Source organism: Macrosteles quadrilineatus, unplaced genomic scaffold (assembly GCF_028750875.1).
Source record: "Macrosteles quadrilineatus isolate MER2022 unplaced genomic scaffold, UCM_ALF_1.0 Scaffold_1__1_contigs__length_201487025, whole genome shotgun sequence".
Classification (NCBI taxonomy): domain Eukaryota; kingdom Metazoa; phylum Arthropoda; class Insecta; order Hemiptera; family Cicadellidae; genus Macrosteles; species Macrosteles quadrilineatus.
Window position 1 is genome coordinate 192,316,849 of NW_026542594.1, and position 27,377 is coordinate 192,344,225.

Consider the following 27,377-nt stretch of genomic DNA (forward strand, 5'->3'; position numbering starts at 1 on the left):
CCAGAATATGACCCCACTTTCGGCGTTTTAGAGGCACTTTTAGGGCACTTTTTATAGGGGAAAAATGAGAAAAAATGGAAGAGCTTTTTTTGGCCACTATTTTTAAAGACCCAGCTCTCGACCTATACACCCCTATATAAATTTTCTACTTTTGTTAATACTAAAAATCACGTCTGGAAATGGTGAGCTTTTTATGGCCACTTTTTTAAAGACCCGGCACTCGGCACGCGAACTCGGGTGCGCTCCCGACCCATAGGCACACTTCTGATCCCCAGCGATGACAAACTAAAAGTCTTACGAAAAAATGTTGAAACAAAAATTGAGGAACATCTAATCATCTATACTTCTTCCACTGAAAGTTTTTCTCTGATTGAAAAATAAAAAAAATCCTCGCTTACTCACTTTTTCATGTTTACTCAAAGTAACCTTTTTATATTTTCCTTAATTAATAATTACACACTGGCACAAATTAAATTATATTTATATTGTATTAAACAGTAGTTCATGTAGAATTTTAATATATAAATTTCATGCTATAAATATTTTTATTAGAAGCTAGACCAATGTGTAAGTGATAGGAGGTGCATCACTTTGAACATCATCACGCCCCCGACATTGCCGTGCTGGCAACACCTGGAGTTTGAAACCATTGCTATTGCTGAAATTATATTATAACACATTTACATACAAAAGAAACTGGTAAATGGTTTTAAATTTTTAAACTTTTTTATGCTGTATTATTATGTAGAAGGCCATGTAGTATGTAGGCTGGAATTTTAGCCGTTTTGTTGTATATCAAGCCTTTTTGAGATATAAATATTTTTAAACAATAAAGCAGACCTTTATTCACTAATGCTGATATTATATTACAATGCATTGGCATACAAATGAAAACGGTTTGATTTATTTGTACTCATATAAAATAATATAATTCTTTTGAGTTATAGGGATGTCTGGTGATTAAATCACAAATTAAGAACATTTATAATGGACTTTTAAAATAATGGAATTAAGTATAGACTTATAACATTTTCATGATAACTGTTTGATTTATTTGTACTCATTTAAAATAATGTTAAAATAGTATTTGATTTTTATGTTGTATTATTGTTTTTTATCAAAAGTTGAAACCAATGTAGTGTGCCTAAATGTTTATTTACTGTTTTTCTGTATCTCAAGCCAATAGATAGAATAGGACAAAGAGGTGTTTTTGGTGTTTTACCTATGAGAATAACATGGGGAGATTTTAAGCCACTTTTTAAAAATCGTGCTTACTCTCTATACATTTCTATGCAAATGTCCATCTCCAAAAATATTTCCAATCCCCATTAATTTTTGTATCATGTGAGTTTTGCACCAGTTGGTTTGAAATATTTATAAATATAACGTGTTGCTGGAATCGCCTTAAATGGCAAGAAACATGTAGTCTTGGGACCTCTGGTAAAATATTGGAGTTTTCCTAGTTTGGACTAAATATTTTTGAAAATTGAAAAAAAAATATGTTTTTTACTCAACTATTTTAGCGTCTTGAAACATGTATTACCGAAGAATCAGGCAAATATTTCGTGCCGAAATTATATTTTACCTTACGTGAGAACTTGGAATCATTATTTAAACTCAGTCCTGCTCCACAGTATAATTGCAGGCTTGCTTCTCGTCCCAAGTGGTGAATTGTGTACAGTTTATGTGTGGTGCAAAGACTGGTTTCTCTTTTTAGTTGTGACCAGCTCATTCCTAAGATGCTAGATGGTATCCACTTTGCCTCTGAACATAAGCAAATTGTAATCTTCAGTTTAGGACTTAAAGTTAATGTCGGATGTGATGCCTCTTTGATCAGAAGTTTGGGTTGTGATTAGCTCAACCCCTATCACCAATATCAGCATAGATCCATTGAACTATTATGTGTTATTGTACTTTGTGCTGATTAATATGTGTTTGGTAAATTAGCATGGCACAACACACAATCCCACATCTTGCTAATTGTAGTTGGTAGTTTAGGTGGTCAAAGTAGAAGTAGGGAGCATTGACTTTCTACAATCATGATGAGATATCCAGCCAGAGCCTCAGACTGCAATAAAAAAATAGATGAAAATGCAAACTCTAAAGGCCCCGACCGTGTTTCATACTTCCAGGCTGGAACAACCTTTACTCGGAATATTGTATATAAATTGTTTGTATACATAAGACTCTTGTAGTGAATGTACTCTTCGATGAAAAGACAAAATAAAGATGAAAAACTACTTTACGCAAAGAAGAGAAAGTGATTGTGAAGGGTAGCTATAAACAATCGTATTTTAGTGAGCAATGAAAGTTGCTATAATTATTGGGATTGTTTTGGATAAGTTTATAGATATGCATTGTGTTTACAGGAATTAATCATAGTGGGGATGCCATTTACATCGAGACATATTGATTTTGTTAAAGTGATAAAATGAAGACCATGATAGTGGTGGATAAAGATTTTAATTGTTGAGCAATTGATGTGAGAAGGAGTTTCTTGTTAAACAATAACCTGGAAAACCAATACAACATAATGCATTGTCATCCCTCATTGGTATTGTACCTTACAAGCTCTTTTGTTCTTTACTCATTTTCAAAAACATATAAATTACAAAATAAGCCATTTGTTGTTTATTTTACTGTTATGTATTGTAAGTTTATATATTGAAATAAATGGTTAAATAAATGTAAGTTGAAAAATGAGCCTTATTTTGTCACTAGTTTATTTACATTGATTTGAATCACATTTTTGAACTAACAGATGATTAAATTATTAATTGCATAACATTTGAAACATAGAGATACAACATTTATATTATTAACTGGAAACTATAGATCTATATTATTGTATGAACATAATTTCTGTATTTCATATATGTAAAAGCAATGAGACCATGCTAAATTACAGAATTCAATAACAAAGGAAGTTGATATTGTGCTATATACCTGAGGGTGTAAATATAGAGGTGGGTATTTCCATAGAGACCTAATGATGAATCAGAATGTGAAAGTTCTATGGTAGAAATATCAAGAAAGCAAGAGTGATCATCAGAGGTAACATGGTCATTAGGGAATTCATAGAGAGGGGTCAGTCAGGTTGAACTAGTATATTGCAATGATTCATCCAATATAGAAACAATAGTTACAAATAACCAGAACCAATCACTGAATATTGTAGTTAGTCTTCCTATCCTACTGTTAAAATATGAAACTCATTTTTACATGAGTTAGTGAGTTCATGCCCGGCAACATGAGTGTAATAATGGTTCCAAATGTATTTATCTTATTTTATGGTAGATTTCATTGTGTATACTTACTCTATGGTAAAACTCTTTGAGATCATTTAATATTTAACACACTTAGATTAGTGAATAAATCATCAAAGTGTGATATAAATATGCTGGGTGAAACGTATTAAAACTTGCTATTATGTGTTATTGTACTTTGTGTTGATTAATATGTGTTTGGTAAATTAGCATGGCACAACACACAATCCCACATATTGCTAATCGTAGTTGGTAGTTTGGGTGGTCAAAGTAGAAGTAGGGAGCATTGACTTTCTACAATCATTATCAATTAATTTTATCAATTAAAGGATTGTCAAATGTCTCGGTTTTGCTAACTATGACCTGGTGTCCCGAAAAGGGCTCTTAAGACCATAAGATGACTATACATAAAGTTTGGACTATTGAATGTGATGTGAATTTCACATAAATTTCACACTATTTTCACACATTTCACACCACTATTATGATGTGTTGTGCCTGCATGGGTGTGTTGAGCCATGGATATCATAAACCACAAAGCTATAAGGACGTATGCTAGAACTGATCTAACCTCTGCCAAACCCTGAATACGAGCCTGGAGGCACAGACTTCGGACCAAGGATCAATAATTGTAAATAGACAAACCTGCATGATAGGATATAGAACACTGAAAAATGCAAATGTTAGAAACTTTAGTCTTTTACTTATTTAGTCTTACCATCCTCTGTTTTGGAGGAAACTGCCTTACAACCAACATGATGAAGATTGTATTAATACTCATGATCTTGGTCATTATAAAATTGATCAAACATAAATCTGTATTTGCCATTATTCATAGACCTTTCCTTGTCTATTATGAAAAAGCCATCAAACACTGGTGGTAAAGACTTCTATATTGATTAAAAGTCATTATTAATATGATTGTTAAATATAAGGTTTTAAATTTATATTGCCTTGTTTGGATAATATTAGAAAATGTACGTTATCGCATAATTGTTTGTGTACTTTCTAAGTAAAAGCAGTTAATATTTTTATGTTGACCCATTGAGAGAAATTGTATACTATTTGTACTATAAAAGGTCTATTCATGCATATCAGTCCAGTAAAAGTTCTGTTATAATCCAGTCATAGGTCAGTCTCAATTGCATCCATAGTTTCTCAGTCAACCTGTCAGTCATTTGGTTACAGTCTGTTTTTTAACTCTTCATTAACCGATGTTATATAACATTTTTTATTTGAAACACAATATTCTATAAAATTTTCATTGGCCAGTTTTTGTTGATTGTTATAAACTGTACTTGATATACAAACACATACGTTGTCATCAGTCAGGCGTCCAAACAATTAAAAAATATCGTTGAGAAGAAATCGGTTGTTGTATTTAACAACATAAAGGTCGATTCACAAACGGTATGTAATAGTTTAATCACGTCACAGTGTATACAGCAACTGACTGTGACTGTGATGTGAATTTGATTAGTTGTGTGTAATGTGTGAAAATAGTGTGAAATTTTTTAAATTGCTTCCAGTTTATATGTTGTCATTAAGCAAGCGTTTAAAAATCCAACAATATCGTTAAAAAGAAACCAGCTGTTTTATTTGACGACATAAAAATCAATTCACACATAACACGTCACAGTTCAATCACATCAGTTACGACACAGTGTATACACCAACTGACTGTGACTGTGATGTGAATTTGTGTGTACTTCGTCACACAAATTTTACACAAATTTCACATATATTTTCACACATTTCACACAACTATCATGATATTGGTGGTTGATAATGGTGTATACACTGTGTCGTAACTGATGTGATTGAACTGTGACGTGTTATGTGTGAATTGATTTTTATGTCGTCAAATAAAACAGCTGGTTTCTTTTTAACGATATTGTTGGATTTTTAAACGCTTGCTTAATGACAACATATAAACTGGAAGCAATTTAAAAAATTTCACACTATTTTCACACATTACACACAACTAATCAAATTCACATCACAGTCACAGTCAGTTGCTGTATACACTGTGACGTGATTAAACTATTACATACCGTTTGTGAATCGACCTTTATGTTGTTAAATACAACAACCGATTTCTTCTCAACGATATTTTTTAATTGTTTGGACGCCTGACTGATGACAACGTATGTGTTTGTATATCAAGTACAGTTTATAACAATCAACAAAAACTGGCCAATGAAAATTTTATAGAATATTGTGTTTCAAATAAAAAATGTTATATAACATCGGTTAATGAAGAGTTAAAAAACAGACTGTAACCAAATGACTGACAGGTTGACTGAGAAACTATGGATGCAATTGAGACTGACCTATGACTGGATTATAACAGAACTTTTACTGGACTGATATGCATGAATAGACCTTTTATAGTACAAATAGTATACAATTTCTCTCAATGGGTCAACATAAAAATATTAACTGCTTTTACTTAGAAAGTACACAAACAATTATGCGATAACGTACATTTTCTAATATTATCCAAACAAGGCAATATAAATTTAAAACCTTATATTTAACAATCATATTAATAATGACTTTTAATCAATATAGAAGTCTTTACCACCAGTGTTTGATGGCTTTTTCATAATAGACAAGGAAAGGTCTATGAATAATGGCAAATACAGATTTATGTTTGATCAATTTTATAATGACCAAGATCATGAGTATTAATACAATCTTCATCATGTTGGTTGTAAGGCAGTTTCCTCCAAAACAGAGGATGGTAAGACTAAATAAGTAAAAGACTAAAGTTTCTAACATTTGCATTTTTCAGTGTTCTATATCCTATCATGCAGGTTTGTCTATTTACAATTATTGATCCTTGGTCCGAAGTCTGTGCCTCCAGGCTCGTATTCAGGGTTTGGCAGAGGTTAGATCAGTTCTAGCATACGTCCTTATAGCTTTGTGGTTTATGATATCCATGGCTCAACACACCCATGCAGGCACAACACATCATAATAGTGGTGTGAAATGTGTGAAAATAGTGTGAAATTTATGTGAAATTCACATCACATTCAATAGTCCAAACTTTATGTATAGTCATCTTATGGTCTTAAGAGCCCTTTTCGGGACACCAGGTCATAGTTAGCAAAACCGAGACATTTGACAATCCTTTAATTGATAAAATTAATTGATAATGATTGTAGAAAGTCAATGCTCCCTACTTCTACTTTGACCACCCAAACTACCAACTACGATTAGCAATATGTGGGATTGTGTGTTGTGCCATGCTAATTTACCAAACACATATTAATCAACACAAAGTACAATAACACATAATAGCAAGTTTTAATACGTTTCACCCAGCATATTTATATCACACTTTGATGATTTATTCACTAATCTAAGTGTGTTAAATATTAAATGATCTCAAAGAGTTTTACCATAGAGTAAGTATACACAATGAAATCTACCATAAAATAAGATAAATACATTTGGAACCATTATTACACTCATGTTGCCGGGCATGAACTCACTAACTCATGTAAAAATGAGTTTCATATTTTAACAGTAGGATAGGAAGACTAACTACAATATTCAGTGATTGGTTCTGGTTATTTGTAACTATTGTTTCTATATTGGATGAATCATTGCAATATACTAGTTCAACCTGACTGACCCCTCTCTATGAATTCCCTAATGACCATGTTACCTCTGATGATCACTCTTGCTTTCTTGATATTTCTACCATAGAACTTTCACATTCTGATTCATCATTAGGTCTCTATGGAAATACCCACCTCTATATTTACACCCTCAGGTATATAGCACAATATCAACTTCCTTTGTTATTGAATTCTGTAATTTAGCATGGTCTCATTGCTTTTACATATATGAAATACAGAAATTATGTTCATACAATAATATAGATCTATAGTTTCCAGTTAATAATATAAATGTTGTATCTCTATGTTTCAAATGTTATGCAATTAATAATTTAATCATCTGTTAGTTCAAAAATGTGATTCAAATCAATGTAAATAAACTAGTGACAAAATAAGGCTCATTTTTCAACTTACATTTATTTAACCATTTATTTCAATATATAAACTTACAATACATAACAGTAAAATAAACAACAAATGGCTTATTTTGTAATTTATATGTTTTTGAAAATGAGTAAAGAACAAAAGAGCTTGTAAGGTACAATACCAATGAGGGATGACAATGCATTATGTTGTATTGGTTTTCCAGGTTATTGTTTAACAAGAAACTCCTTCTCACATCAATTGCTCAACAATTAAAATCTTTATCCACCACTATCATGGTCTTCATTTTATCACTTTAACAAAATCAATATGTCTCGATGTAAATGGCATCCCCACTATGATTAATTCCTGTAAACACAATGCATATCTATAAACTTATCCAAAACAATCCCAATAATTATAGCAACTTTCATTGCTCACTAAAATACGATTGTTTATAGCTACCCTTCACAATCACTTTCTCTTCTTTGCGTAAAGTAGTTTTTCATCTTTATTTTGTCTTTTCATCGAAGAGTACATTCACTACAAGAGTCTTATGTATACAAACAATTTATATACAATATTCCGAGTAAAGGTTGTTCCAGCCTGGAAGTATGAAACACGGTCGGGGCCTTTAGAGTTTGCATTTTCATCTATTTTTTTATTGCAGTCTGAGGCTCTGGCTGGATATCTCATCATGATTGTAGAAAGTCAATGCTCCCTACTTCTACTTTGACCACCTAAACTACCAACTACAATTAGCAAGATGTGGGATTGTGTGTTGTGCCATGCTAATTTACCAAACACATATTAATCAGCACAAAGTACAATAACACATAATAGTTCAATGGATCTATGCTGATATTGGTGATAGGGGTTGAGCTAATCACAACCCAAACTTCTGATCAAAGAGGCATCACATCCGACATTAACTTTAAGTCCTAAACTGAAGATTACAATTTGCTTATGTTCAGAGGCAAAGTGGATACCATCTAGCATCTTAGGAATGAGCTGGTCACAACTAAAAAGAGAAACCAGTCTTTGCACCACACATAAACTGTACACAATTCACCACTTGGGACGAGAAGCAAGCCTGCAATTATACTGTGGAGCAGGACTGAGTTTAAATAATGATTCCAAGTTCTCACGTAAGGTAAAATATAATTTCGGCACGAAATATTTGCCTGATTCTTCGGTAATACATGTTTCAAGACGCTAAAATAGTTGAGTAAAAAACATATTTTTTTTTCAATTTTCAAAAATATTTAGTCCAAACTAGGAAAACTCCAATATTTTACCAGAGGTCCCAAGACTACATGTTTCTTGCCATTTAAGGCGATTCCAGCAACACGTTATATTTATAAATATTTCAAACCAACTGGTGCAAAACTCACATGATACAAAAATTAATGGGGATTGGAAATATTTTTGGAGATGGACATTTGCATAGAAATGTATAGAGAGTAAGCACGATTTTTAAAAAGTGGCTTAAAATCTCCCCATGTTATTCTCATAGGTAAAACACCAAAAACACCTCTTTGTCCTATTCTATCTATTGGCTTGAGATACAGAAAAACAGTAAATAAACATTTAGGCACACTACATTGGTTTCAACTTTTGATAAAAAACAATAATACAACATAAAAATCAAATACTATTTTAACATTATTTTAAATGAGTACAAATAAATCAAACAGTTATCATGAAAATGTTATAAGTCTATACTTAATTCCATTATTTTAAAAGTCCATTATAAATGTTCTTAATTTGTGATTTAATCACCAGACATCCCTATAACTCAAAAGAATTATATTATTTTATATGAGTACAAATAAATCAAACCGTTTTCATTTGTATGCCAATGCATTGTAATATAATATCAGCATTAGTGAATAAAGGTCTGCTTTATTGTTTAAAAATATTTATATCTCAAAAAGGCTTGATATACAACAAAACGGCTAAAATTCCAGCCTACATACTACATGGCCTTCTACATAATAATACAGCATAAAAAAGTTTAAAAATTTAAAACCATTTACCAGTTTCTTTTGTATGTAAATGTGTTATAATATAATTTCAGCAATAGCAATGGTTTCAAACTCCAGGTGTTGCCAGCACGGCAATGTCGGGGGCGTGATGATGTTCAAAGTGATGCACCTCCTATCACTTACACATTGGTCTAGCTTCTAATAAAAATATTTATAGCATGAAATTTATATATTAAAATTCTACATGAACTACTGTTTAATACAATATAAATATAATTTAATTTGTGCCAGTGTGTAATTATTAATTAAGGAAAATATAAAAAGGTTACTTTGAGTAAACATGAAAAAGTGAGTAAGCGAGGATTTTTTTTATTTTTCAATCAGAGAAAAACTTTCAGTGGAAGAAGTATAGATGATTAGATGTTCCTCAATTTTTGTTTCAACATTTTTTCGTAAGACTTTTAGTTTGTCATCGCTGGGGATCAGAAGTGTGCCTATGGGTCGGGAGCGCACCCGAGTTCGCGTGCCGAGTGCCGGGTCTTTAAAAAAGTGGCCATAAAAAGCTCACCATTTCCAGACGTGATTTTTAGTATTAACAAAAGTAGAAAATTTATATAGGGGTGTATAGGTCGAGAGCTGGGTCTTTAAAAAAAGTGGCCAAAAAAAGCTCTTCCATTTTTTTCTCATTTTTCCCCTATAAAAAGTGCCCTAAAAGTGCCTCTAAAACGCCGAAAGTGGGGTCATATTCTGGTATTATATCTACTGCTAACCCTGCTAACCTATCACCATAAATTACCGCAATAGAAATCCGACGAGAGAGTTAAACTTTGCTAGTACACCTTGAATTTGAAGCAATTAGTAACTTGCCGACCATTCGCGTATGAAACAATGGAACTTCTTTCTCCGGAGGTATTTGAGTACCTTTTTCTTTAGGAAAATACAGTGTCTCGTGTCTGCTCCTTTAATTGTAACCCCCCCCCCCACATTTCTCAGAAAACGAATCTTGTTCCGCGTAGATAACGACGAGTTGCCAAGGTTACCAACCTTGAGCTCCCAGATATTATGACTCATAGCAGTGTTCTGTAAAAAAGATGTACAGTCTGTATGATGGAACCTGTCTCCTGGCTCTCCAATTATGCGGGACTGGCCTACGAGGTAGACCTGATCAGGAGACAGGTTTCTTCATACAGGGTATAGTGATTTGGAAGAAAATCCGTATAAATGTGCACAAAAGGTGAACTATCCAAACGACCTTTTTGATGGTTGCGAACAGAAAAGACTTGTTCATCATTCTCACTTTTGGTAAAAATATTCCACACACAAATAAAATAGAAAGGTAACATTTCATCTTGAACCCCTCTTTCAAAACGTAATTGATTGAAAGGCCAAACACGTTGAATATTTTCACTGTCTGTGATAACACATTCTTGTTAGTCCTTAAACTCTAAAATACGAGCACCCATATCAAAAACATGCCCAATTAAATCCCAATAAAGATAATCACTGAATTATCCTAATACGACTGACATTTCGAGGGTTTTATCAACTAATTATCTACTTTTATGACACCTCAAGAAGTATTGAACACTTAAGAGTTGTTGAATCTGTCAGACAGCATGTCAATGCCTCTTATTTGAACATTTTTAGGTGGAGAGTAATGATAATATCAAACTGTTCGTCAAGTAATAGCTGGGACACAGAAGTGTAAGTCAGTGAAAGTTTAACTTAAAATCAACATCATTAACGTCTGGGGTTCAGCTTGTCAAGTTAGTGCACGAAACTGGGGTCGTGGGTTCAAATCCGGATGATCATTAATAAGTTCACGTGACTACTATAATGAAGTGATTCGGTTCTGACACACGTGAAATTATTTCACTAACCTCACTGCCAAGGTAAATCTCGTGATTTCCTACCCTACAATAACAAGACGAATGTTTGCCTTAGCGATCTGTCGCTAAACTGATTATACCTCGCCATTACTTAGCACTTAAGTGTAGCAAACACTCGAAAGCTAGTAAGGTGTGAAACTTCTACAATGAAGGACTCCGTAACTTCTCGGTGTTCCTCGTCACAATCGTCGTGTTCTCCGTCAGGTCTTCCCGCCTTTCCGAGACTGCCGCGGTAAGTACATATACAGGGTGTTCAAAAAAGGTGGGAACATAATTTACGTAGTGATTCCTTGGTTCAGAATAATGCACAAGCCTCGGTTGACGTGCTAGGACCCTGAGCTTACCCCTCTCAGAATAAAATAAGGTCAAAATAGTTTATACAAACATAATTATATCCTATTTTGTTTCGTTTTGGGGGGTCTTCTCCTTTGCAGTTTGAGCTAGAGCATCGAGATTCTGCAAAAACGTTCATCTTATTGGCCACCATCTTTTTGAAAAATGTGAATAAAATCTCACTTGAACATAAACTCAGATATAACCACTTCGGAACCCATACTCCTAAATCAATAGCGATAAAATCGATATGAATATTTCATCAATATCAACGCAGTAGAGGAGACATCAAACATGCGTACAACAGTCTTCAAACACGCACAAAAGCATAGGAAGTCTACTTTCAGTATCCAAAGTCAATAGTATCGTAGATCGAACAGTTATATACTGGTAGAATTTCAAGGATCGCACACACTCTCAGTCCAGTTAAAACCAGATCAGAGTCCTTGGACAGGACAACACCTTCAGTTAATAACGTCAAGTTTTGCATTTGTTGAGAAAGTATCTTGGTATGCGTCGCTACAACCAGAGATATCCATAGAAAATGCATTATAATTATTTCTCACCGGAATGTTCTTTATTTGCCCCAGGAGTAAATAGTTGATACATTGTTTGGGGTGAGTTCAAGAAGAGGGCCGCCACTATTAAAACTTGCCTTGTGCAAATTAAGGTTAGGTTATGTACGAATATTTTAGGCTATGTTAGGTTTAGGATAGGTTATGTTGGAAGGGGACGAAATCTAGGCCCAGGCTTCTTAGCTAGCTGTAGACTAAAAAACACACAGCTAGAACAAATTATCTGGGCTTGGACTAGTTTGGAGTTTTACTACGGTATACTGTCGGTACTGTATTTCAAACATGCTGTTGGTCTAAGGTTGGTTCGGTTCCGTATATTTCTATGGCTGGGTATACCGTTTTCCAGCTAGGGATATTCCACCCCAAGACAATTCAAAATGGCTGCCAGTGGCACTAAATCTCCTTGAGAAGTGCTACCTCCAGATATTCTGAAGTCCATACTCTTCCAGCTTTATTGTGTATGATTAATGGAAAATACGCACAAGATAGGTTAGGTTCCTTCACAAAATATGTCTAAAAACATAATTTCTTTGTATTACAAGTATATTACATTGCATATCTCCAATTCACACTTTCATTTGTATAGGGTAAATAGTGGGGTACTTCACCTTGAAATGACCCATGGTTTGTGCTATTCGTCACACCTTTAGCCACACTCATTAATCTAATTCTCGCATTTCCAAAAACAACTAGAAAGAGCTTATTTCCTCACCAAAGTGCCCAAGTTTTATTTATCTAGATTGCCGAGATTTGCAAGAATTCGGTAAATGACTAACGTTCCACCAATCTCGCCGCGGGTTTGTTTTGGTGTCGAGTGACGTCATCTTATCATGTAACAGTCTCATGACTTCGCTCAGTCTCGACTCTGGCTGCTCTCAGTGAATTAATTACAATACTAAGAATCTGCGTTTGATCCAATACAGTTATTGCTTTCATGTGTGGATTCCATAAAAGATACTCCTCGGTAGTCAAGTGCTTGGTAAAGAGAGATGCAAGTAAAACTTGTAGAAGAAAGCGTGAAATAATTTATTCGACTGTAAATACTAATAATTTATTTGTCTATGTTATATACATTTTAATTACGACCCCGACATGCCATGGTGCGTATTTTAAGGCAAATGTGATTAAAAGATGGCTGTTGAATGAATGAAATTATACCTTTGTTGCTGACGACGATCAGCTGATTATTATTTGCTCAATCCCAAAATAGTTTTTTTTAATCCCAACGATCACGGACTGCAGGGTCCAGTTTCGAATCATTGATTTTGACATTCTTGAAGATCGATTTACACAAATATATACAGGGTGATTGATATAAGTGTGCCAGCCGTTTTATTCGAAAACTATAAGAGATATCAAAGAAAGCAAAACGGTAAGTGCCTTGGATTTTTTATTAAAAAAATTGTAGTCGAGTCAAAAAAATTATTTTAGCCACCATTTTTCCAATATGGCCGCCAACTTTGATTTTTCTTATGGAACACCCTGTATTTTATGATGTATCCTGGTAGTAAATGTAATTTTAAGACGATTTTTATTCTTGTGATTTTTTTCATAAACCTAACCGTTTCAAAGATAATAATGGTTAAAGTTTTGAAATTTCTGCATGAGAAAGAGTTTCGATAAAGGCCTAAGCAAGCATGACAGCTGTTTTATTTGAAAACCATTCAAAATTTCACAACTTAAACCATTATTATCTTTGAAACGGTTAGGTTTATGAAAAAAATCACAAGAATAAAATCGTCTTAAAATTACATTTTCTACCAGAATACATCATAAAATACAGGGTGTTCCGTAAGAAAAATCAAAGTTGGCGGCCATATTGGAAAAATGGCGGCTAAAATATTTTTTTCGACTTTACTACAATTTTTTAAATAAAAAGTCCAAGGCACTTACCGTTTACCTTTTTTTGATATCTCTTATGGTTTTCGAATAAAACGGCTGGCACACTTATATCAATCACCCTGTAGGTTGATGTTTTCCTTGTGCCACCCGCTAAAATGTTGACAGGTTGTATCCATACTTTTGCCTAACCCTGTATAAATGTCTACTACAGTCTGCATGATGTAACCTGTCTCCTGGCCCTCCTCATGGGACTCGTCCGAACTAATGGACAGTGTACACACAGGTATATGGACTAGTAGACAGGTTCCGTCAGACAGACTATTACCACTGGATGTGTAGCATACACCATAGTCAGCTGCAACTAGCTTTGCCAAGGTCTTTCCGGTTGAGCGATGGACCTTACCAAACCATGGATGCCACCGAGTCTATGCGCTTTATCCTAACAACCATGTATATTGATAGCTAAATCGGCATAAACAGTAATATATTAATGCAAAAAGTTTTGAGAAGAAACTTTTTGACGTGTATAAATGTCGTGTTTAAGTATAACATGTAAAATGGGTAACTTTTGGCCATTTGCATTCGATTTCATCGAGGAATTTGGCTAACAATTTTCAAGATCTTGTGGTATTAGGTAAAGAAGACTTTAAATACATAGATTACATTTAAATTAAATTGAGCACATTTAAATTACCCAGCATTACGGATCCCGGCTTTTCACCTTATATAACTTATATGTACTAGTTTATAAACGAGGGGGAGCGAGCTGGCGTAGTGGTTAGAGCGCGGGACTTCAGTCCCTGAGGTCCCGGGTTCGATCCCCGCCAAGTAACCAATGGATTTTATCTAGGTGATAGTGCCGCAACCCATAGGTCTAGCCTGAAGTAATGTGAAAAACGATCCCAGGCTCGGGCCTTGCGTCCTAGAACAAAAAAGTTTATAAACGAACTCCGAGATATGAAGGATTTCAATGTAGTAGACTACAGTTACAGTATATTGAACTATCTTATCTTCCACTTAATTCCTTCAGATGAAAATGGGTTGATTCTTCTTACCCTTAAATGCTACCACATTCATCTAGATAGCGGTCCCAGTCATTTAACGTTTGATAATAGGTTGAGGTATTTTTTTAGCAAAACGCCTTGAATTCACTCAACCATGATCCATGGGGGGAGTTCTTCCCCCAAGACCAGCTCTGACGATCGATTTGCACGTCGAAATCTCTTCGGAACCCCATCAAGGGTTCTTCTTTACTTTCAGCGGGTCTTTCAAAAGGAGGGACGCCCCAATCAAATTTTTCCCAATGCAAGTTAGGTTAGGTCAGGTTAGGTTAGGTTGGGTTTGGCTACATCACTTTACATCACCTTCACAGGGCATATTTCAATGGGCTTAAATAGAATTTGAAAACATCTACCAGCACAGGCGAGAGGAAGATGAGATTTATCAGGATGCCTTCTTTTACAGCCACTCTAGACCATTTACAATAGACCCTTACACCTCTAGCCTCTTTAGACCCACATCAAGTGATCTCTAACATCAGTCTCTTTTGCAGGTTGATCGACGACGACGACCTGTCGTCCTGCACCTCCTACACGGGGACGTTGAGCGACGCAGGCACACACTACCGTCCCCGCAGAGACCATTGGGCCAACAAGCTGCAGTTCATCCTCGCCTGCGTCGGCTACAGCGTCGGCCTAGGCAACCTGTGGCGCTTCCCCTACCTCTGCTTCAAGAGTGGAGGAGGTCAATATTCTCTTGTTCATGTGTGTAACCACTCCACGACCGTACCATTGCAGATTAACTCGTGAATATACGTGGGCTAGATGCGATTGTAGGGATGAAGTTGAAATTTTGCGTGTTTGTTGTTGGCGCACAAGTACCCTGAGGTCTTTTCAAGAGGGTCGTTACTGTTAAATTTTGTCCTATGAAAATGGACGTAATGAAAGCGAACCTCGTCAAACCTAACCTAACCTAACGTAACTCGACCTATCCTAAACGATCCTAACCTGACCTGACTCAACTTAACCTAAACGAACCTATTTCATGATGGAATGGCCTCTGGGTCGTCTGAATTAACGTATAGTGTAAAATACCTTGTCACTGTCCAAATTAGTTTGTTATGACTACAAAGGATCGTTTTGGACAGTAATAAACCACTAAACGTTAAAATAACCTAAACCTAACTCAATCCAACCCAACCTGAATCAACCTAACCTAACCTAACTTAACTGAACCTAAAGTGACCTAACCCATCTTGTACTGGGCAAATTTTACTAGTGACGATCCTCTTCTTGAAAATATCCTTTCTGCTGGTATTTTACCAGTACAATTGAAGTTATAAATAGCCAAAACGAACGGTATGGCAAATTAAAAGAAACGGATGTCAAAGAAAGAAGGTCGACCACTACATCAATCACTGATGAGGTTGCGAATTCCTTGATGACTCAAGCAGAGCCTAGGACAGTCTCGTTTGTGATCATTCACTAGAACTGAATACAGTTCATTCACCTGACACCTGGGGATGTCTTGTGTGTGATGATCATTCATTAGTTGAAAATACAGGTTTGAGGTTTCACCTGGGACTGGATTGAAAGTATTGCAACAATTATACAAACAAGACAGACTAGAGGGATTTCTCTTGAGTAGTAGTATACTGTTTGATAACCATCGGTAAAAAAAAATTATATAAAAAAATCGACGGGTTAGGGCTTTTTAGCCAGGGGAGATACTTTACCCTCTGTAGACTTGAAACAAAATATTGATAAGCACAGAACACTTTAAATCGTGTTTAATGTTGTTGGCAAATTGATGTACCACAGTATTGTTTAATTGGTAGCATTTTGATGGTAGTGAGAAATGCAAAACATACTAAATTAAATATATGATGCACATAAATTATGTTCGAGTTTTCTAGTCCAAATACTTTAATTCGAATTTAAGATAAACGAAAAAAACAAATGGTTGGGACTACGGCTTTGCAGAGCCTAAACAAAAACTCCGTGCGAATCCGCTCATAAACACGAAAAACGTTTCCAACTCAATTTTAGTACACTTTTTGCAAAGAGCAATTATCGAGCAAAAACCTCAAGCCAGCGAAGCAGTAAAGTCATTAGCCACAAACACAAACCTACCACAAGACTCATGGCCAGGGAACTGGTTTGCGGCGAGTCAATGACGTTAAAATTGCAGCCGAGCCTCTGAACAAAGGTGAAAAAACGGAGGAGAAAAAGACAACTGCTGAGAGCGAATGCTTCCTGTGTGGTTTAAATACTGTAAACCCAAACAGAAATGAAACTTGGAAAGATAATTGTAATTTACCGAACGAACCTCGTATTACTCACGTCTGCGGTGACATTATTGCCTAATGTGTTGGACAAACTATTGTGTTGGGATTCCGCTTCCTGTCAATAAACAACCTTGTCAGATTACACCAGATTGTGTTCTATAAAATAACTGGTTTCGTCGAAAATCCGGCTGTGAAAGGAACCTCGCTCAGGTGACTGCAAATTAGTATGTGATATTTAAAACTTTGTAAACCGAAAGCAGAGTAAATTATGAATTGTCTTCCCCAAACTCTAAACAAGCCTAGAATGTTATGTTTCCTGATAGACATGTAGCGTAGAATAGTTAATTGATTTCCTTCGGTATAGCCAATACCCTGGCCAATCGGTTGGCGCCGACGTTGCAAAATTTGTTTGTGACGTTTGGAATTCTTATGAATGTTCCCTTTCAAATCAAACAAATATTTCCTACGAAGACTTCATTTCTCTTTCATTTGGTGAGCTTATAACGTTTAAGAGACAGTGGCAGTTCTAGGACCTTGCCAAAGAGGGGAGGCGATATTTTTTAGAGTCGTTTGGTGACTTTGAAAGCCATTTCTGACATCTAAAACCATGTCCAAAAACCTCCGTTACGTTTTTATGACAAAATGTATGTTTAAATTTATATTTACAGGGTCCAATGGGGTGGCTTTAGATGAACTCTTGGGTTTACTTTCTTTATCTTACGATTATGTTTACAGGTTCTCAGAGATTACCAGGTCAATTGCGTTACATCCACGATTCTCTAAGATTTTAGACTATGCAGTATTACCCTATCTATTCCTTGGTATGAGAGGTAATCTTATTAATCTCTAACGAGTAGTTTGTATGCGTGTTATGCCGTGTGTAGGTGAGATTGTCGTACGCGTGACCGTTAGCAGGACGAGCCAAGGTGTAATGGACAGAAACACTTATTCCATTGACAGGAGGATGAGCCACTTGTCAGCTACGAGGCGTATATCCCTCAGAACACTTGCTTTGCATGGCGCCTGCCAATGAGAAGTGAGAACAAGTAGAAATTACCACACGAAAGACGACGCTCAGGACAGTTAGGTTAGGTCAGTTTGATTGTTGAAGATGGTGTATAAGAGTCCAATTTACTGTTCGAGATTTCAAGAAACACTTTTGTGGATTTTCCATAACCATGGTTATCTGAAGTTAGTTTTTCATGTCCAACACTCGATCAACATGAACCTAAGCACGGTTTCTGGCATTCAGTTGTGTTATAAACCTAGTCCACAATCCGGTCAAGGTCGAGCTTATTGGCGAAGAATTGGACGAACTTTGACACACAGGTCCGAGGTCCAAATGTCCTCGCCCAGTTCATCATCGAGATGACCGTGTCCATTGACAGCATCCTACAAGGTGTTGAGCATTCAAGCAACACAAATGTATACAGCGGAAGAAATTGTGTCCCGCGTCGGCATAAGCGCCCGGGCATTGGATGCGACCGGGTGACACGGCCTTGCGCATCCTGAGAGCTGCGTTAGGGTTGTTCTGTTAGTAACCTTTTATGACAAGCTGGGGAAAGCTGCAGTCCTATTCTGACCCGGGAAATCACACAGGATGATTTCAGCGCACTTAAACGCGCAAAAATGTAACGTCCAGAGATGAGACGACATCTTTGAAGAAGTTTACGTAGTTTTTTTGCTGTCGAGGGTCAGTGATTTTTCGATCTTCATGGAAAACAAAAAGAACGAGCCTTTTTAGGCAAGGATAAGGAGCATTTCGTTGAAGGATTCCTCTATTTAAAATCGTACGATATTTTTTCTATGGATTAAATAACATAGTTGAATGTGACCTTAAAAGTGACCATAACGCAAATAAACACACAACGGATGTTGATATAAGATAGTAGGCATCTGATTTATTACCTTCTAAATGAAAATAAACCTGAATACATCTGAATGTATAATGAATAATAAAGACACATAATTTGTCTAAGCGGTCAATAAATTGTCAACCACAGGTGGTGAAGTAGTCTACAATCAGCGCATATTTAAATGTGTAATGACCAGGTAGGCGCTGGCAAACCTCAAGTCAACAATCACTGCCACCAGCTGATCTACAGCTGATCATTATCATTTCTAACAGCTGGCGGTCTGTGAAAACAGCTGGTCAGGTGGGAAGAATTTTAAACTCGATGCAAACATAAGCACACACGATTACTTGGGGTAATTGGTTAAAAATTGTCTGAAACTTGTAATCTAGGAATATCTGCATTGTTTTTAATATTAATTTGGTGTTTCACACCCTTTTGATGTATTGGTGTTATTAGGCTGCATCTTTTTAAATGCAAATTTAAATTGAGAAAACCTTTAGTGGGATGTCATAAATTATCTATAACATTTTGTAATTAGGTTGCCAGTTCTTCCAAATGAGACAAATCACGAATATAGCTTATTTTTGTATACATTTCATATTCTTTTAAAAAAACTTTGTGTAGGTATTTGTAAAGAATTAATTTAAAAGGAAGTCCATACAATGGAAAATTATACTTATAAAGTATTTTAGGGCCTAAAGTTTTTTTTACTTAAGTATTAATATTTATTTACCTTAGAATACCCCAGGAATTTGTCAATACTATTCTGGTATTATGTTTCATGGTAACTGCCACAACCCTCTTGTATGATTCATCACTAGTAAAAATTTTAAGTGAACAATAAAAACATAAATTTAAAAATATTTACAAGAAGAAAACAAAAAACATTGTACATGATTAGCTCTTATGTGCATACAGACACTTTTTGTTCCGGCCCGCAGATATAAGACCTAACACAGATTTTTCTTTGTTCATAAAATATTTATTTGATGACTGACATGTGTTTGGGTTTAAGGTTAAAATTATACCTTTGAACAAATCTTATGAGAGGATGTGCCATAAAATGAGGCAGTTGCCTCGAAACCTTTATTAACGTCAATTTCAAATTATATTGTAAGGTACGTTAATATTTCAGCCTGATAAAATTTTAAGAAAATATTTTCACAGTCCATGTATTTACAGGTGTGTTCCTGGTGCCATATTTCCTGGTGCTATTATTATGTGGCGTACCTCTGCTGTACATGGAGTTAGCTGTGGGACAATTTACCCGACGAGGTCCCATTGGTGCTCTTTCACAGCTTTGTCCAATGTTCAAAGGTAAATATTTTGTTTTTTTGTGTAGCTTAATTGAGGGGGGAAATGTAATATTGCTAGTAGGGTAGAACCTCGATAGCAAGTTTCTTGTGGGATTCAAATAAGACTTGTAATTAAGTTGGACTCCGTCGAGGTTTGCAAAATGTGATTAACGTTAATATAAAATCCGGGGTTTTGAAAACTTTTAAAATACGCACCTAGGTTTGCTGACTAAAAGTAATAACAATAATAAATAAATGCTAAACATGTAATCTACTTGGTATAAACTTTTTCCCTAATGTTGACAGGGGCGGGACTGAGTAGTGTGGTGGTTTCTTTCTTCATGTCCACCTACTACAGCGTCATCATCGCCTATTTCCTATACTACTTCTTCACCGCATTCCGTGCCAACGCGCCATGGACCGACTGTGGTAACCGGTGGAACACTCCTCAATGTTGGCAGCCCTCGCTCAACACTACGCGGCCAAACTTCTCTCAATCTCCTTCAGAGGAGTTTTACGAGTAAGTTGGCACCAGAATCTAACTGTTATTTTTGTTTTCAAGCAGTGACTTTTGGATATTTGGATACTGAAGTGGACATCCTATCTGTTTTGACCAGCTATATCATATTTTTCATTAAGCCACTCAAAGATTTCGCTACTGTCTAAAATTCTATTATTGTCTTTAGTTTAAGTGACATAACAGATGCTTTACCTTACAATACGTTGGCTTATCACTTTGACTTTTGGTAAAAAAATGGCGCAATCAACATAAATCGATAATTTATGTCATGGTGCTCTTTCTGTCTGTACAGTACTAGGAAGTGCGCGACCAGCCCAAGCTTAACATCGGCAGACGAAAAAGTTCCTTAGCATTCTGGATCGCACTCATATTTTTAACTTAATTTTGGAAAAACATTACTAAAATAGAACCAGTGTGACAAAACTTTATTTACAAACACATAAGTCTCAGAGATAAATATAGCTACTGCAGGAAAGTAAGAATGCAAGAGTCAGAGGTGTGTTGAATAAATTATGTACAGGATGCAATTGTCTTGGCTGTTTATGAAGAAACGCAGACAATAAATAGCTTCCTGTCAAACGAAGGTGTTTAACACGGTGCATTCAATGCTAATTACCACTCCCTTTGGAAATTTATACTTCATAGTCAGCTGTTTCTTATGTGGTTAGTAAGTAAAAACAACAGATCGACAGTAATTGAAGTTAATTCAGATTTATGTGTTAGTTGATTGAATGTTTTTCAACTTAGAGTTCTAAATCAAGTCAGTTTTTTGCTCGCGATATACACCCAAACAGGTGATGCTTAGTTTGGATTGTGATCTTCATTTTAACCGATGGATTGAAGAGGGGGCAAGCAAAATAGTTCCTGAACTCCCTGAAACTGTATTTAATTTCATCCACGGATTTGGATCTCAATTAGAATGAACAGTTAGTAGTTCATAGCTGCCCCTTTTTACATAGAAATGTTCCAAATTTTTCACAATTTAGTAGCACCCCTTTTGTTAAGATTTTTTCTTAGTCAGTAAAAAAGCTACACAAGACATCTCACTCAAGTCTACAAGTACAATAAATTATCCTTCACTTATAGAGGTTAAAAGACGCACCTTAGCGCCCCCATCATATAGGTTATGTAATGTAATTGATACGTCTCAACTTAGATAGACGCGTACAGTGCGTTCAAACAGCCGTGGCACCTGACGGATTAGGAGACCCCATGGAAACCCTTGGGGTCTCCTAATCCCTCAGGTGCCACGGCTGTTTGAACGCACTGTAGGTATTTTAAAAATCTTTTGAGGCTTTGCTATTGAGATACCACAGTAATATTCTTAATCCTGTTCGTTCAAAGTCCTTCTCTTATTCCTTCACAAAATTCCTCTCCAGCCTTAACACAGTTTCCTATTGCCATCCAATCATAAGATTTAAAATACAGTATTCATGTAATTGTCTTCATTCTTCCACCTTCTATTTGTGTACAACCCCTTTGTCTAATCACAGTCGGAAGGTGCTGCAGCTGTCGGCAGGTATAGACAAGCCAGGCACAGTTCGCTGGGAGATTGCAGCTTGCCTGTTCCTGGTCTGGGTGATTGTCTACTTCGCTCTGTGGAAATCCGTCCGTTCGACCGGCCGAGTGTTGTACGTAACGACTACGTTACCGTTCGTTCTGGTGCTGGCGTTCCTCGGCAGATCTCTCACACTAGAGGGCGCTGATTACGGACTTCAATACTTCTTCAAGCCTAACTGGATTCTTCTTTTAGATGCTAAGGTGGGGTGTTAACATTTTTTATGATGAGGAAATTTGTTTTGCAACTGGTAGTACCACCTCAGGGAATTTATTCAGTAGTGTAATATAGCTTCAATGCAACCTCCAACCTGGGTGGAGGATTATAATTTTTTTGTAAGTCACAGTTTAACTGGCTGTAAATTTTCCAGGTGGTTAAGGCCAGTGGTGTAGTGGAGTGGTTCCCACTTTGTTTTTTCAATAGTCCTATTATTAATCCTATTTGTTAGTCAATTTTTAGATGATGACGAGCGTTTCCACACAGGACATTTTAGGACCACACCACTGGTTAAGGCATACAAGGGCCAAGCCTTTGGCCTACTAAACTAGCAGACAAGCACAACCACATATTTTTATTTGATTGTTTAAGATTTTTTGAAATATAAAATATTTTTGGTTTTCCTCCCCCTATAATGGTGGGAAGGGGGTTGTTCTATACACCTCTGAAGGTTGCTAGCTCACAATAATCAATGTTGCATTAATATTGAAGAGCTGGTAATCCCATTTTATTATTGTTTGGAATCTTAGTAAATATATGTTTTTAAAACTATCTCCTTGTTCAGGTCTGGGTGAATGCAGTGGCACAAAACTTCAATTCCATCGGGATCTCGTTTGGTTCAGTCATCTCGTTTGCAAGTTACAACAGATACAACAACACGGTAAAATTCCAATTTTACTTCTTTATGCTTTCCATGATCTTAAATACCGGATAACAATAAAAAAATCTAGCATAAAACCTCTAATTTCAATATATGTTTCAAATAGTTCATAATATTAACTTTGGATCCTTCAAAAGTAGACTTTTCTTCCTATTGGATGTATTATGTCTGATGAGTTGAATGAGTTTCTCTTGTTTTACGGTCAATTCAAAATTCCTCAGTTCCATAATTTCTAGTTCATTACAACAGCTCCAAATAAGGAGTCGGGTACCAAGATACAGGATTTTGGTCCCGACAAGACTCTGGAAAAGTTCAGTCTCCTTTGTTACGTTTGCAACAGAGGTTGTCGACTTCAAAACCGATTCTTCCTGAGAAAGATAATTGAGAATGGGTCACCAAGGAGCACTTAAAATCTTGTTATAACGGTGCTCATTTAAAAGTGTCTCTTTGCATCTGACGTCATGTGGAACGGGAGATGGTTTTTCACCAGCTCAAAAAATACCACTTTGAGTGTTTAAACAACAATCACATTTAAAATCTGTTGCAGATACTAGTGGACACAGTGGCCGTGTCGTTGATCAATGCAGTAACAAGTCTCATTGTGGGAATCTTCGCCTTCGCCACACTCGGCAACATTGCACGAGAACACGACACGGACATCGAGCACGTCATTACAGATGGTGGGTATTGAAAACGCGGTTTAATTTAACTTTTAATGTGAAACCTTGATTCCAAACCATATTTATGATGATTGTTGAATATTAAATTACACTTTCTGCGTTGCAATGTTGTAGGGCAAATGTTTTAATGCGTCCAAATTGAACTTTCCTAGAAGATATTTTGTTATCGGAGCAGCGCAATGTCACCTGTTTGTTTTGTACAGCCCTTATTCTTGATGAACCTTCACACAACTAGGGACTGACATACCACACATGTCTGTACAATGGTTTTGGAATCCCCACTAATTCTAGCAGGGACTAAACGGAGGTTACTTTGTGAACGGCCCTCGTATAATCCGACTACAACACTACATTATTATTTGTAACCACTATTAAGCTGACTTTTTTCACAATCATAATGTTTTCAACAGGTCCAGGATTGGTGTTTGTGCTGTATCCACAAGCCATGGCCAGAATGCCTTTCTCCAGTTTCTGGGCTGTTCTGTTCTTCTTTATGCTGCTCTGCCTTGGATTAAACAGCCAGGTAAGACTGATGTCTCGGAAACATTATTTCATCAGCCATTCTGAATCGTTATTTAACAAAAATGAGTCGATTCACTCCTGCAAACAATTAGTTAGGACACACTTATTGATGTTACAGAAAACTGTTGTTTAGCAGATTGTTAGCAGTGGAGCCGTTGCAGTTTAGTAACGTATACTTTAAGTGTAGTGAAATCATGTCATTTGAATCTTTCCAATAGTCAATGTTTGAATGTAAAGTGTTCTGTTGCATATCCTTGAATTTATTAGTACACATATATGTTTCATGCGAATCTCAAAATCTGATTATGAAAAACGATAAACAGTCCTACTGACGGTAAGCCATAGCCTAAAAAATCATATGTACGTAGTCCAGGGGCTGTCAGAATAAATATTATAAAACATCTTCTGTTCCATCTTTTGTTAAAGGAAGCAGCTTTGTCCAGTAAAATGATCAAGATTAAAAAATCAGATTTCAGTAAAATGTACATTTGCAAAAGGTATAATTTTACTGCCTTTCAATGAGAGCAAACACAATACTCTATAACAAAATATATATTTTTCCAGTTTGCCATTGTAGAGGTGGTGGTGACGTCCTTACAAGACGGCTTCCCTAACTGGATCAAACGCAAGCTGGTTTGTCATGAGATCCTGGTGCTCGCCGTTTGTTTTGTGTCCTTTCTTCTAGGACTTCCCAACATTACACAGGTTAGCAATGAACTGTCGTTAAAACACACAAACAATTTGGTATTAGTGCTCCCCTTGTAATCAAAAGGTTGCAACTTCTATTCTGAGAATAGTGAGTAGCTTTTTGAAGGGTCAAAACTAGACCAGCTGTCCTTTATCATTGGGAATAAATGACCATGACTATGAAACAGCTGATTTTAGTCAGTAACATACAAAGATCATCTCAATCCATTCTACACTCACCACCATTCATGTTCAGCTGAAATACACACCAATGTGTGTCTCGTGTCTCGCTGTCTTCACCCATTGATCCTTTTTTATATATGTAACAAAAGTTGATACATCAATCAGAATATTGAATAGATTTTCAATTTAGTTGAATTTCCTCGTTTTATCTATATATATATATAAAGCTCAAATGCCACTGACTCATTCACTCACTCATCACGAAATCTCAGAAACCATAAGACCTAGGAACCTGAAACTTGGCAGGCATCTTCCTTTTGGGTAGTAGACGCTCACTAAAAGGATTTTACCCTCCGACCTCTGGGCTCCGCCCCAGTGGCTCTGGAGTTTCCCATGTTAACCTTATGAGTACTCATATTTAAATGGAATTAATGAATCTTAACAGCTGTTTCAATTAAACAAGTTGGTTCTGTTCTATGATGTTCAATAGCATCAAAGTTACAAGGATTACCAACAGGGTACAGCACTATTATTTCTTTTACATTTATGACGACAGCTAATTTGCAACCAAAAGGTGAGTGAGCGTAGCCAACGAACTTCAACCTGGAGGCGAGTTAGCGTAGCGAACGAGCTAACCTGAAGGCAAGTGAGCACAGAGAACGAGCTCTAACCTAAAAGTGAATGAGCGTAGCGAACGAACTTCAACCAGGACGTGATTGAGCCATGCGAACGAGCTCACTTATGGAGTTAAACGGGGCAAAGCCCGCGGGTACAGCTAGTCTCATATATATTTTATGTAAAAACTTCTCACCAACTGAATAATGTTGTTTGTTTAATCAATATTGTCACCTTGTGTTTTGGCATTGTGAAAATCTAATCCAACCAATTTTCCATCGCAGGGAGGCATTTACTTCTTCCAACTAATGGATCATTACGTGGTGACGACGGCTGTGGTCTATATCGCCATGTTCGAGGTGATCGCAGTGTGTTGGCTGTACGGAACTGATCGCTTGTCTCGGGTCATACAGCACATGACCAACCAGCAGCCCTCGTTGTATTTCCGATTCTGCTGGACCGTAGCGGCCCCTCTGCTCATTCTGGTCAGTTACAATCTGTACTTGTCTAATTTTATGAAATTACTGACTGACTCAGGTATGGAAAATCTAGAACCCTTCTAGATTTACCTGTCTTGAGATTTTGCACGGGTTGGTCTTGGGCTCAAAACGCCAAAACCCCCAAAAAACTCACATTTTTATTCCTCTCAAAATATTTAAATTTCCTCTTCAATGTTTTTCTTCACGAGGAATAACGTTGTAAATGAATAATTTTTGTATGTTGAGTAAACCACCTTGGAGCATGCTAGAAACAATTATTATTTATTAATCATGCTAGAATGTAGTAAATGACTTGAATTTAATTGGGAAAAAATTCAAAATTGGCGAATATTTAAGGCACAGAATACTGTACTTTTTTCTACGAGCCCTAGCTAAAAACCAACCCCCTGTAGATGACGGACGGTTACACATACTGTTTTTTGTGTGTTTATCAAAACCATTGGCATTTTATAACATTCTTTGGAAGGGTAGTTCAAACCCAGTTCTTGTCTACTGTTACATGAGGTGTTTTGTTATACAGTGTGTGCTCATCTTCAGTATAGTAGACTACGAGCCACCCACATACAACAACGGCAACTACAGATACCCGTGGTGGGCCGAGCTACTAGGTTGGTGTGTGGCCGGTACATGCCTACTATGTATACCTATCACAGCTGTATACGTACTGTCCAGGGTTCAGGGCGACACTATAGGAAAAGTAAGTTTACTCATTTAAATTCTCACAATAATTTGAGTAAATTAAATCAATCAAATTGTACTCATATTCTACTTGATATGATTTTACAACTAGTTAACCAGTAAAATCTATTCAAGGGAGGGAATTTGTATAGAGAATTGAGATCATCCACAATAGTTTTTTTCCAAGACGCCAGGATCTAGCCCGAGATCGTTTTTCACATTACTTCAGGCTAGA

At 36.2% G+C, this 27,377-nt stretch overlaps 1 protein-coding gene across 1 annotated transcript in view; it reads left to right on the forward strand.

The window, feature by feature from the left end:
- The window catches only part of LOC128992894 (sodium- and chloride-dependent GABA transporter ine-like), a 54,580-nt gene that overhangs the window by 23,554 nt on the left and 3,649 nt on the right, over nt 1-27,377 (forward strand). The window contains exons 2-11 of the mRNA XM_054416641.1: nt 15,438-15,628; nt 20,210-20,344; nt 20,629-20,842; nt 22,336-22,603; nt 23,182-23,277; nt 23,825-23,957; nt 24,368-24,480; nt 25,044-25,184; nt 26,249-26,449; nt 26,985-27,161. Coding sequence (XP_054272616.1) covers nt 15,438-15,628; nt 20,210-20,344; nt 20,629-20,842; nt 22,336-22,603; nt 23,182-23,277; nt 23,825-23,957; nt 24,368-24,480; nt 25,044-25,184; nt 26,249-26,449; nt 26,985-27,161 — 1,669 coding nt within the window. The remainder of the gene's footprint in view (nt 1-15,437; nt 15,629-20,209; nt 20,345-20,628; nt 20,843-22,335; nt 22,604-23,181; nt 23,278-23,824; nt 23,958-24,367; nt 24,481-25,043; nt 25,185-26,248; nt 26,450-26,984; nt 27,162-27,377) is intronic.